The sequence below is a fragment of the Meriones unguiculatus genome, chromosome X (assembly GCF_030254825.1).
Source record: "Meriones unguiculatus strain TT.TT164.6M chromosome X, Bangor_MerUng_6.1, whole genome shotgun sequence".
Taxonomy (NCBI): Eukaryota; Metazoa; Chordata; class Mammalia; order Rodentia; family Muridae; genus Meriones; species Meriones unguiculatus.
In genome coordinates, this window is record NC_083369.1 from 57,822,704 (window position 1) to 57,836,179 (window position 13,476).

At 38.5% G+C, this 13,476-nt stretch overlaps 1 protein-coding gene across 2 annotated transcripts; it reads left to right on the forward strand.

The window, feature by feature from the left end:
• Positions 1-10,574: 10,574 nt before the first annotated feature.
• Positions 10,575-12,799, forward strand: Tceal8 (transcription elongation factor A like 8). 2 transcript variants are annotated; one of them, XM_021628663.2, is made up of 3 exons: positions 10,575-10,730; positions 11,150-11,220; positions 11,823-12,799. In XM_021628663.2, the coding sequence occupies exon 3, from the start codon at positions 11,845-11,847 to the stop codon at positions 12,205-12,207; it is 363 nt and encodes a 120-aa protein (XP_021484338.1). In that variant the 5' UTR covers positions 10,575-10,730; positions 11,150-11,220; positions 11,823-11,844; the 3' UTR covers positions 12,208-12,799. The 2 variants fall into 2 exon arrangements, with proteins under 2 accessions (XP_021484338.1, XP_021484337.1); XM_021628662.2 differs by lacking the exon at positions 10,575-10,730 and adding an exon at positions 10,820-10,844.
• The last annotated feature ends 677 nt before the right edge of the window (positions 12,800-13,476 follow it).

Consider the following 13,476-nt stretch of genomic DNA (forward strand, 5'->3'; position numbering starts at 1 on the left):
AGTCGCATACAGGTAAGAAATTTAGCCCAGTTTAAGATCCAGGTTTATTTGGCTTTAGTTTAATAATCCTTAACTAGTTTTCTTTAATTTGATCTTCAGTTTATTGCCCAATCAATCCTTTAGAATTTCAGAAAAGTTGTATGTACTATTTCTGAAGCGGAAAATCTTAAAAACAAAATGCAAATGCCACTGTTTCTGTCACTGCCATACCTTAAAAGGCAATTCACAGTTTGAAAAAAAATTGAGGTGTGTGCAAAGTGAATGTTTCTGCAACTGCTTAGTATGGAGGTGATAAGACTTTTAAGAGTGAATTCTTCTATAAAAAAGTTTCCTTTGCCTGCTGTCTCTTACACTTGAGGGCCTAGGGACGACTTGAACATAAGAAAATCAAGAAATGGAAACAACCTAAATGTTCTTCAACCAATGAATGTATAGTAAAATGTGGTACATATGCACTATCAAACACTACTCAGCTTTCAGATTTCAGACTGAAATCTGAAAGTAAGTAGGTGCAACTCGAAAATGTTACATTGAGTGAGGTACTCCAGAGCCAGAAAGATGAATACCACATGCTCTTTCTCATCAGAGGCCCCTACCTCAAAATAATCTGATGTGAGTACATAGACTGGAGTAACTGTGGAAATCAGGAAAGAAAAATGCTCCATTGCTAGGAAGAGCATACATGGAAATACAAGGGATGTCCGAAGGGAAATGTGGGTTCTTTAGAGGGGTATGGTAAGTACAGAAGAAAGAGGGAGGGGAAAGGAGAGAAAGTGGAATTCTAAGGACAGGAGGGAAGGTATATACAGAAGGAATGGGAAGGTAAATTAATAATAAGGATGTCTGCAAAAGTCGTAAGGAATCATACTATTAACTATTCACCTCAAAACCTATAATACACATAAGTCTGTGTATAACTATGCATATATTATTTTTAAAGTAAATTCTTCTTATCTAGGCTGCCAATGTTCCTTCCCAGATCCAAAGACTATCTAACAAAAAAACCCAACAGCAGGCATGAGAAGTTATCTTTAGAGTGTTGGTCAGGATTGTCCAAAATACACCCAAAACATGAAGGTTGTTGTTATTGACCTTGTCGTGCCCAGCTGTAGAATGTAAGTCCTTATTGCTGGAGACTCCATGTACTTCAGTCATAGGGTTCAGGAGCTTTTGAGGTGTTAATGACCCGAATGCCTGTTTCCTGAAGGTTAGATCTCATGGGACCAGGAGGTGGCATGCAAGTTTCCAAAGGAGGAAGGCAACTGACACTTCTACCCATGAATCACAAAATGACCAACATAGCACAATAACCTAAAGGATGCAGTAGTAGCACACATACCCTTGGTGGTAAGCAACAGTTCCCTCTCTAATTGGAATTAAGAGCAGCTCATCAAGAGAAAAAAAAAAAAACTGGTACTAGAAATCTAGCTAACTACTCAATGCTAGTGAAGTAGTGGATATTGGAGGAGGAGAACCTATAGTCACTACTTTATTACACCAACATAATCCCCAAGAACAATCTAAACTTTTGTCCTTATAGCCACAGATAAATGTAGTCTTCGTTCCTCATCAAGGAAGCTTGTCTGTGCAACAAGTGGAGGCCAGTACAGAAAACCACAAGCAATCAAAGTGTAACATTATTGAGATCAGTTCTAATGGATACATCTGAAAAACATTCCTTTACTAAGGCTCAGAGACTGTTGCAGAAGATGGGGCAGAAAGATTGTAAGAGCCAGAGGACCAGGGAGTTTGTTGTGAGAGAGTGTTTCCTAATAATGTCAGAAGCTACAGCCATGAAGTCTTACCAACATGACTTCATATGACAATCGTGCCATAACAAAAGCCATTACTTTGCATACTAATTTTTAAAATTGATCAAAAAAATAGAAACAATGTTTTAAATGCTCAAATTTCTATCCAACTCATGTAAGAGAGGAGGAAATATGTATTTGTACTGTCTTTTATCATTTCATAATAACCTTTATTCATGCTTTTCTTCTTTTATCTATCTTTTTAGATTACCATACGAAGCAGTGGATTTCATTATGGCATCCTCATACATGCTTTTCTTGTGAATTCAAATTACTTTATGGAGTAAAAGTAGCTTCATGTGGAGAACTTAAATGTTTCATTTAAGAAAAAAAATGTGAACAACACAGTATCTTGCTTTTTATTTGTTTAGGAGTGTATTTATTTGTCTTTTTCTTTGAAAGATAACTTTGAGGAGTGCAGTTCTTTGTTGACAGTTTTTCTATTTGACCATATATACTAACTATCCTACTTGTTTCTGGTATTTGTTGTGTGTTTTCAAAGAACAAGAAAAATAAAGATCTATGATTCACATGGAAGCACATTAGATTCTGAACAGTCTAACTGTTCAGAAAGAGCAATGCCAGAGAATCACAATATCTTGTCTCAAATTATATTACAGAGTCACAGTGACAAAATAAGCTTGGTACTGATATAAAAACATAGATGTAAGCTGGGAAGTGGTGCAATATGCCATTAATTCCATTACTCAGGAGGCAGAGGCAGACAGATCTTGTTTGATGCTGTCCTGATCTACAGAGCAAGTTTCAGGACAGCCAGGGCTAAATAGAGAAACCCTGTCTCAAAAAAGCAAAGCAAACCAACCAACCAACCAAATAAATACATACATGTAGACAGCAAAATATAAATGAGGATCTAGAAAAAAAATCACACATAACTCCAGCCACTCAATTTTCAATAAAGGTACCAAACAAACAAACAAACATTGGTTAAAAGCAGAAGACAGCCTCTTCAACAAATGACACCAGCAAAATTTGATATCAAAGCCCATATTGTTAAATACTACATTGACCTTATAAACAATCAGTGCTAGATGGAAGAAGGGCTAATGGCATCCTAGTCTCCTTGCAGAAATATTTGCTCCTGATATATTCCGGCAGAGGGAAGTCATTTTCATTATCCCATCAAGCTCAAATTGAGAGTTTGAAACCCATGCCACACAGATATCCCTGTTTAACTCAGTGGGTCACAAAATAAAAATATTTTTTTAAAATGTATGGATTACAAGAATTTGGGAATGGAATTTATAGATAGGAGTGAGGAAGAACTTATAAGAATGAAAAAGCCATAAAAAAGTGTTGGTCAGAATAATTAGAATGCTATCTATCTATCTATCTATCTATCTATCTATCTATCTTTTTTTTTTTTTTGAGACAGAGTTTCACTATGTAACCCTAGCTAGCATGGATCTCACTATGTGACTAGGCTGGACTCAATCTGCCTGCCTCTGCTTCTCAGATTTTGGGATTAAAGATTTATTCCTCTATGCCTGGCCTAATTTGCAATATTAAATGTGGAAGGAATATGGAATATTAAAAATTTCACCTTAGCAGGGCATTGTGCACATCTTTGATCCCACCACTTGTGAGGCAGAGTCAGGCAGATCTCTGTGAGTTTAAAGCCAGCCTGGCCTACACAATGGATTTCAGGACCACCAGAGTAACACTGTGAGACCCTGTCTTGAGAAAATAATAATAATAATAATAACAATAATTCATCTTTAAGATTTCATATTAATAGTTTATGTGGTTAAACTCTGCAGTGTATTTGTGCAACTTCAAATTATCTGTCCCAAATACTCACTAGTCACTCTGGCTGTTTTTAATACACGTAATTCACAAATTCTTTAACACTGCTCCATCCTAGGTGGGGCAGATACTAACTTTCTTCTGCTTCAGTACGGACTAGATGCTAAAACTCACTTCTTGCCACACATACAGCTCAGTGAAGAAATGTGCTTCTAAAAAAGAGTATGAAAAGAGAAACAAATAGTAAAGTGAAAATACCCAGAAGACAATGGAAATCAAATGTTCTGAATTAACAGCACTGCTCACACTTTGTTCATTTCATATCCCAGCCTTGTGGTGAAAAATACATTTCACCTCTTTGATATTCTTCTTCCAAATCTATAACTCAATGTAATCATGAGCAAATATTGAGAAATCTAAATTGTGAAATATTTTACAAAAATATTTCAGCCTTGAAGTACATCAAGGTCATGGAAAATAAAGGGTAGAAATACACCTGATTAAAAAGACTGGTGAATTAAATAAAGCACTGTGTCCTAGGTTGAATCTTTGAGCACATAAATATTAGTGGAAAATCTTTCAATGTCTGGATAGTCTTTACTTTAAAGCAATCTATAAATTATAACTTCTTAGTTTTAGTAAACATGTATTATAACAAGTAAGCAAGGATGGGTGTGGTCACTATGTGATGAAACACACATAGTGGGCATATGTGCTTCTCCTTTAAATGGAAATTGTTAAATGAATTTTAATAAATAGGAACGTGAATCTTTTTTTTAATTTTTTACTTAACTTTTATTAAATTACACTTTATTCACTTTGTATCCCCCCATAAGTCCCTCCCTCCTTCCCTCCCGATTCCACCCTCCCTCCCCTTTCTTTACGCATGCCCCTCCCCAAGTTCACTGATAGGGGAGGTCCTCCTCTCCTTCTCTCTAATCTTAGTCTATCAGTTCTCATCAGAAGTGGCTGCATTGTCATCTTCTGTGGCCTGGTAAGGCTGCTCCCCCCAGGGGGAGGTGATCAAAGAGCAGGCCAATCAGATTATGTCAGAGGCAGTCCCTCTTCCCATTACTATGTAACCCACTTGGACACTGAACTGCCATGGGCTACATCTGCGCAGGGGTTCTAGGTTATCTCCATGCATGGTACTTGTTTGGAGTATGAGTCTCTGGGAAGACCCCTGTGTTCAAATTTTCTGGTTCTGTTGTTCTCCTTGTGGAGTTCCCATCCTCTCCAGCTCTTACTATTTCCCACTTCTTACATAAGATTCCATTCACTCTGCCCAACAGTTGGCCATCAGGCTCAGCGTCTGCTTTGATAGTCTGCAGGGCAGAGGCTTTCAGAGGCCCTCTGTGGCAGGTTCCTAGGTTGTTCCCCATCCCGAAAGGCAAAGAGGATGGACGTCAGAAGAAGAAGAAAACAGGAAACAACCTAGGAACCTGCTACAGAGGAACATGAATCTTAATAAATGAAAGTGACTGAAGAACCAAACTGAAACGTCTCTAAAGAAATCCATAATTCCATAATAAAGTGGATATTTGACATTAATTACTAGAAAAAAAATCATTCTATATTTGTACCCCAAAAAGATAGATAGATAGATACACACAGAGAAAGAACCACTATCTAAATACTAGTCTATTATTTTGGCTACCTATATAACTTTAATATAATATACTTTATTATATGTATATTATTTTGTCCGATTTTATGTCTTATATCTTATTTTTAAAATGTGTATTCATTTAAGCATTTGATAATAACGGAGTTTTAAACTATTTTGACCAATTTGTCATTTACAAAGTTGGATCAAATACATTTTATGGCACTTCTGGACTAGTGAGAGATACAAACTAGAAAGCCATCAGAACAGGGTATGGATCTTAGAATGAGTAAATACAGGATCGAAACATAATGTTGCCTATTGAAATCTAAGCAAACTGACTTACTGGAATTTGAAAAGTTAGTGGCCATGACACTGCACTTTATGTTTGCAGTGTCCCATGGACTGCATAACTGGAAACTGTTTCCTATGATCATTTACAATGTGAGTTCAGTCAGTGGGCAGAAGGAAAAAGAAATAGGTGGAAGAAATAATATATATTATAAATGCTGCTTTAAGTTAAATTGTTGTGGCCAATCATTATTCTGGATAGTTTGCAGAATGTATTAGATTTATGCATGCTAAACCTGTAGAACATATTTTTATTTCAAGATATATGGCAACAAAAAGCAGAATCAATTTAAAAGGAAGTCAGGCCAGGATTTGTGTTTACATTCATTCTAAGATCTTTACCCTTGAAACTGCAATGATAACAAAGGAAGATAGGGAGGCATTGTTCAATGGATGCAAAGTTACAATTAAATAAGAGGTTTAAGGGTTTTTTTTAAGATTTATTTATTTATTATTTATACAGTGTTCTGCCTGCATGTGTGCCTACAGGGCAGAAGAGGGCACCAGATCTCATTATAGATGGTTGTGTGCCACCACGTGGTTGCTGGAAATTGAACTCGGGCCCTTTGGTAGAACAGCCAGTGTTCTTAACCTCTGAGCCATCTCTCCAGCCCGAGGTATAAGTTTTATTACTCTCTACAGTTAGTGTAGTTAACTGTAATTTGTGTAATTTTGAAGTACTCAGAAGAATAGATTTTTGTTGTTCCTACCAAAAAGAAATACATATTTGAGGAGACAGATATGCTAATTACCCTAATTTAGCTATTGCAGAATGCTTACATGAATTGAAGCACCACATTGCAGTACATAAACAGCAATGAAAAATGTGAAAGATGAATTTTTCTACAGAGTGTCAGAATGCAAGACTATAGAAAAATAAACATAGAAAGCATCCAGATATCCTAGTCATACCTAAAGGCTTTCTGGATAAGACATGCTAACCTGCAGCCTCCTTTTCCTCCCTTGCATTGCCTGGGGCACTTCCAGATTTAGAAGTATCTCTAGTGCAGGTTGAGTGCACACACACCCACAAAGACAATAATTAACTAAGATATCCAGTGTGGCTGTTCTTCAGAACCTACATCCTCCTTGTTAAAATTAACACCTACACTTTTTCTTCTCTTTTTACTAAGATGTGCATATTTTACATTTTTATTTATGTGTGTGTGTCTGTCTGTCTGTCTGTCTGTCTGTGTATGTGCATGTATGTACAAGTGCAGAGATCAGAAAAGGATGTTGGATCCCCAGCAGTTAGAATTGCAGGCAGTTGTGAAGCTCTATGTGGTTGCTAGAAATCTGATTCTCTGGAAGAACAGAAAGCATTTTTAATGACTGAGCCATGTCCCAAACCCTAAGAGATGTGTGTTTACATCAATACTATGTTAGTATTTTAAACTTCACTTGTGTTCAAAATCTACCCTTACTAATTTAATTTCAAAGCCAGGTGACTGTTACACTGCCATTCTGAAATTGCTCATAGAAGACCGAAGACCTGGCTCTTTGTCAGGTGTGGTATTACTAAACTGACTGCATTTTCTTTTTTGAGACTTTAGGAAAAAAGAATTAATAATCCCCATCAATAACATCACTATGGCTGTGACCGCATATATATAGAATAGGCAGAGAGGACAAAACTTTCACTTCAATATTTGTGGGAGCACAAAGGTTTGTCTATAAGAAAACTGGACCCACATGGGTGTGCATGTGTGTGTGTGTGTGCATGAGTGTGAATGCATGTGTGTGTTTACACTAAGGATCAGGATAAGGGCTTAGTGCACACTAAGTAAGAGTTCTACTATTGACATACATTCCCAGGCCACTCAAACTCTTTTTGAAATGATGAAATTTATGGGAAACATGTTAGTTACTATTAGAAGAATCACTACTAAAACAGGAAAGTTGAAGCATGATCTCTGATCTCCACCCACAATCCATATATCACTGCTGTCACCCCTCCCCCAATACATGGACACATTCACATACAAACACATGAAAAAGGAAGGGAGCTAGGAAAGTTTAAAGGTCACGGAGGGGTTCAAACCTTCTTGGGACCATAAAATGCTTGAATGGTCATTTTTCAGAGGAACCTATGTCCTGGAGGAGCTCATATTATTAATATGGGGTTATGTTCATTTGATATTATGTTTGCTGTTGCTTCCAAATAAACCGCCTTGTTTTAGAATTGTTATTTTTCTTTCCTGTTTATCTGACAGCAGCATTATGCTGAAAGAGAAAGACAAGACAAAGTGGGAATCAAGGATTGCTAAACTATAAGGAAAAGGGTATGATATGGCTAAAAAGAAAGACAGAGAATCTGGGGAAAGCTAGGTGGTGGGGGCCATGCCTTTGATCCCCAGCACTCAGAAGGCAGAGATAGGCAGAACTCAGTGAGTTTGAGGCCAGCCTGGCTTACACAGTGATTTCCAGCACAGCCAGAGCTACACAGAGAAACCATGTCTCAAAAAACAAACAAACAAAACAAAACAACAACAACAACAAAAAAAAAACCTGGGGCTGGAGAGATGGCTCAGCGGTTAAGACACTGGCTGTTCTTCCAGAGGACCTGGGTTCAATTCCCAGCACCCATATGGCAGCTCACAACTGTCTGTAACTCCAGTTCCAGGGCATCTGACACTCTCATACAGACATACATTCAGGCAGAACACCAATGTACATAAAAAAAAAAAAACCTGAAAGCAAGAGAATGAATGAGTGAATGAATGAATGAATGAATATGGGGAATAAAAGACTATGTTCTGACCGTAGTGATGCTTAAATAAATCCTAACATTAAAATTCACAGAATTCTACATACAGAAATTCAATTTTGCTATGAATAATATTTGTACTGGTAGCATCACAAAGAGTGAAAACATTTTGCTGTAAGTAGTAAGGAAATATAATTATATGTATGGTACACAGTCTCCTCAAATAAAAGAAAACTTGCATCTCATCTATGGATTGAATTTTGTGCTTAATTATAAATTATTAAACATTAAACCAAAGAAAATATTTCTTTTGGGGCCTTTTCTTTTTCCGTGGTGGACTATTCTGTGCAAATACATTCCGCTGTGATCACACTTGCAACAGACAGTCCCTACCATACCCCATTCTGTTTCTCTTGACTCTTCAGGTAGATAGCCACTTCAGATACCACCGCACCTGCAGATACTAGTGAACTCTGGATTTCAGAAAATCAGCTTCTTCTTTAAAATACTGCTATTTTTTTACACCATAGTGATAGTCTCTCTGTGTTTTGATAACAACAGTCATGCATGTTGACAGTTTATTTTATAAACTTTTTGTAAAAAAAAAAAACTTGCAAATAAAAGAATATCAATGTGATGAAATTTACCAGAACCAAAGTCTATGCATCTCAATAAAGTTTTGAGTAGTTAAAATATTCATTCCGAAGTTGTGAAGCCTCACATTGCAGTTTACACTTTCACTATTGTATATATTTTGTATACTTTTCTATCACCAAAAAATGAGAAATCCATAGCAAAGTTAGAAATAGAAAAGTTTATGTCTTCTTCCATATCTCATGTCCATTCCCTGGATTCAACCCTTCCTCACCTCCTAACATTAGACCTTTCTTGTTTTCATTTCTAAATGTTATACTGCTTGCAAATGTAAATTTGTTTATATAAATAAATAAACATACATATTTATCGACCAGGTTCTGCCTATGAGAGAGAGTATATGCTTTTTTCTTTCTGATATTGTGTGATCTCATTTAATATTATACATTCTAAGTACATTCATTTTCCTGAAAAATTTTTTTTGTACTGGGTTTCTCTGTACCCCTGGCTATCCTGGACTCACTTTATAGACCAGGCTGGCCTTGAACTCACAAAGATCTGCCTGCTGCTTCTGCCTCTGAGAGCTGGAATTAAAGGGTGTGCCATGATGCCCAGCCTGATTTTTTTTTTCTGAACTGAATAGTATTCCTTGCTATGGTAAATAAAGCAGCAATAAGCACAGGGTGTAAATAGCTCTTTGGTAGAGTATGGAATTCTTTGAGATGGCTCTTGTTTTAATGGAGCACATTGAACACTATCAGAGTATCTAGAGTGCCACGGGTGAATGAATGAATAATCCTATGTGCTTAATAAGCCCAACAGTCAATGGTGACATACAAAGAGCTCTCTCCTTTCTGCTCCATTGTAAGCATTATTTCCTTACAAACATTCTGTTCTTAATAACAAAAGTTTACCAACAAACATGTTTCTTTGAGTTCTACCAAAGTTCAAAGAGTGAAAAGCAGGCTTTTTTGTTTAACAAAGACACTGGATCCCACAAAAGACAAGAAAAAGAGGTCTGTCTGAAGCCTTTATTTCCAAGTGGAAGCTGCCAGCAGTCATCAATTAAAAGTTCAGACATCTCATAATAGTTTAAGCTCAGCCAGAGAGAGTGGTGGATTGTGAATACAAAAGTAAGAAGACAAAATTGGCTCTTTTCAGTTTGCAAACGCTTCCATTTTAGTAAGATTTAAAAAATCCTAACACATCAGTATGTTGTAAATACTGTCATTTCATTTTGTAGGCATTAGAATATTTTTGAAACCTTAAAATTGATTTAATGAAATTATTTTCTCCTCATCTAGTGTTAAGTAATTCGTATGAAGTATATCTTTTAAAATATTTAAAAGCATGATTCTTTAAAACGGAACACAAGAGAAAGCTACCCAAGAGGGTTAGTGAAGCTAAACATTCCTTCCTTTTCAGCCAGTCTCTCCCTACCCGCATGAGCGCGCACCTATGACCTTCCCCCATTTTAAAGCCGAATAAGCTTCCCAGAGAAATGGTGGACTGTAGGATTTTGGGGGAGGGGACGGGAAGTACAGGGAGCAAGGGAGAGAAAGCGATGGTTTCCCAAATTAGGAGAACTAGTCGATGCACCCTAAAAGACTGATCTTTCCTGGTAATCTGAGTAAGGTGAATAGATACTTGGTGACGAGACCGGTCTTATTGTCTCCCATTGGCACGTAAGAAAAAAGATTGACAGTATCAAGTGAACGGAATGTAGGGGGTGGGCTGCAATGTTAATGGGAGGGGTAGCCAAAGGCTGGAGCTCATTGATGACGCGGCCCTCACGTGACCTGCAGTCGACGTGTGCAGAAGTCCTTATAATCCAGGCCCAGTTCCTCAGTAGCAGCTCAGTCTTGCTAAAGAGGAGGGGCCCGGCTTCTTTCAGGTACTTTAATAGTGGGCGCTGGCTCAGAGACTAGAAAGCACGCTCATCCCGCACTATCGCTCTTATCCTAGGGGTCTGTTTAACTATTTTGTGCGAGAGGTTTGGGACTGCTTGGTGAGGAATGGGGCAGACTGGGAGGGAGGTCGCTAACCGATGGGCAGAGAGAAAGAAAAGAGAGGGGGAAAGGCGGAATGCATGAGATACAGAGAGAAGTAACAATAACAATGTGAGGAAAACTTGTGTGATTGTTTGCTCTCTTGCTGGGAAACAGAGGGTATAGATGAAGGCGGGGTTGCCACAAAAGGAAGGAGAAGAGGGGGAACGTAGAAAAACTTTGTACTATCAAAGCTTATATTCGTAAGAGAGACCTTTTGATCCAGGCACTGGCGTGTTCACAAAGCACTCCTGTCTTTTTACAGGACTCTTGATCTTTTGGGCGCGACATAAAATCGAGGTTCAAGAAGAGAAAAAAATCTCCAGATACCTACAGGTCAGTGCAAGGGTGCGATTGCTTCAGGTCCCTTTGGGTGGGGGTAGAAGTGTGGAAGACACCAAAGCACATCCCAGGGGCGCCACAGCCTCTTCTTATCCGGATATCTGCACGGGAGGCCAGTGCAGATCCTGCTGCGGAAATGAGGTGAAAAAGGGAAAGGGAGAGGAAAAAAAACATTTAAAAGAGAGAGAGGAGGCCGCTGAGCGTACTGTTTGCTGGTTAGAGGCTGCGGATGGGATGACTTGGAAAAGCCTGAAAGGGCGGGAGTGTTAGAGCCTTGTGGGAAGGGATGGGTTAATTGCTTCCCCGCCGCTCCCATTTCGGTGCTAGGAGAGGTTTATTGCAGGGCCTGCTGGGAAAATGGTGGGCTGGAGCCGGGACAGGAGAAGATGGAGTTAGAGAGCTAGGAGAAGGGGGAGGGAAGGGAGGTGGAGGAAGGGGTGGAGTCAGGAGCTCAGAGCCTGACTTTGCTAGTTAGAAAACTTTTTTGCTGTTAGAGACTTGAATCAGAAAAGTCCGTCGCTATGGGAACGGGAGAGCCTGTCCAGTTGCCTGGCACCAAGTCGGTTTTGTTTGCTTGTTTTGTTTTTTTTTTCTAGGATTAATTTATTCAAAAAAGAAATGCTCAACATGCAGAAGTCTTGTGATGAGAATGAAGAAACACCCCAGAACACACCAAAAGTAGATGATGGCCATCCTTCGGAGGATCCACCACAGCAGGCAGAAGGAAATCTTCAGGCTTCTGGAGAAAGTGTGCAGGAGGAAGCTGATGGAAGCCTTAGAGGAGAGCCTGCTCAACCCAGCCCAGAACCTAAAGAGGACACTCCCACAAGGCATCTGAACCCTGAAGAAGTGATAAGAGGAGTAGATGAGCTGGAAAGGCTTCGGGAAGAGATAAGAAGAGTAAGAAACAAGTTTGTGATGATGCATTGGAAGCAAAGACATTCCCGAAGCCGTCCCTACCCTGTGTGCTCCAGGCCTTGAAATCTTTTTTTCTCTCATATTGAAATCTGGCTGCTGCTTTCTTTCTCTTAGCGTTTTCTGATGTATGTTTGAACTTCATTTTACTTTTAATTACCTGGCAGAATATTCTTTTAGGTAGTTTTGTTGTTACCAGCATCTCATTGGATTTTGGATTTTGACTCATTTTCCACGTTTATTTTTCAGTTGGAAAGTTTCACACTTATGCATGGAAATGGTGTTTATTCATTATTATACAATTAAGCAGCGAATTAAGAAGCAGCATATTTAGGGTCAGCTCACATATAGGAAAATTCCTAATTATGTGTGTACTTGTATAATTATACGTATATCAAAAAACTTAACAGTGCTCATTTTTGTGTGGTGTGTTTTCATTTTGCCTTTTGCTTATTTGTATTTTTTAATGAATATGTGTCTCACCAAGAACTGCAGATTTTTTAAGAAATGGGAATTAATTAAAATTAATTTGTAACCAGCTTGTAGAGGCAATAAAGACACTAAACTCTTGGTGAGGAACTATTAAAAAGAAATGTAAACCTGGAATTACCTCTGGATTTCTTAGCCAGAGGAATAAAACTGGCAATCATTATAGATATACTTGCTTAAGACTTGGTCTTTTCATGGGGGAAAATATTTGCCTCACAGGGATATGTGTGGAACTTAGTATTCCATCTTTTGATCTCTGCTGGCCCCTACTACTGGGGCCTTGAGTATCAAGGCCACACTGGGTTTCCTTGAAACCCCAGTTGAATTCCCACCTCACCTCCACTCCCAGTGCTCAAATAACAGGTGGTGCCACTGTACCTTGTTTTTTGTGTTTTAATTGAAGCAGCCAAAGGCTAGCATGAGTATAAGCCACCACACTCTGCTTACCCAAAGTTTTAAGCTTCTGTTCTATAGTGACTTAGCCTAAGTAATGAGTGGGGTGCATCAGAGTACTTACTGTTCTTGTGGTGAACCCAGACTCCATTTCTAACACCCACATAGTGGCACATGACCCCCTGTAATTCCAGTTCCAGGGTATCTGATGCCTTTTTCTAGACTCTACACAGCATGGTACACATGTGCTCATGAAGGCTCATACTGATAAACAGATTCATATGGTCTTAAAAAACACTGCTCTAAGTTTCTGAGGAATCTTGCAGAGTCCTTAGCAGAACTAATCCCTTTTGTTTTTAAAGGTGGAGTGGTTTCTCTGTAGGGTCCCAAACTGATATACTAAACCTATTTGGGAGTAGACCAAGGTAATGAAATTTGGATGAAAACTATGAG

What these genes read in the sequence shown, in the direction of transcription:
- Tceal8 (XM_021628663.2), top strand. Translation starts at nt 11,845, where the DNA reads ATGCTCAACATGCAGAAGTCTTGTGATGAGAATGAAGAAACACCCCAG.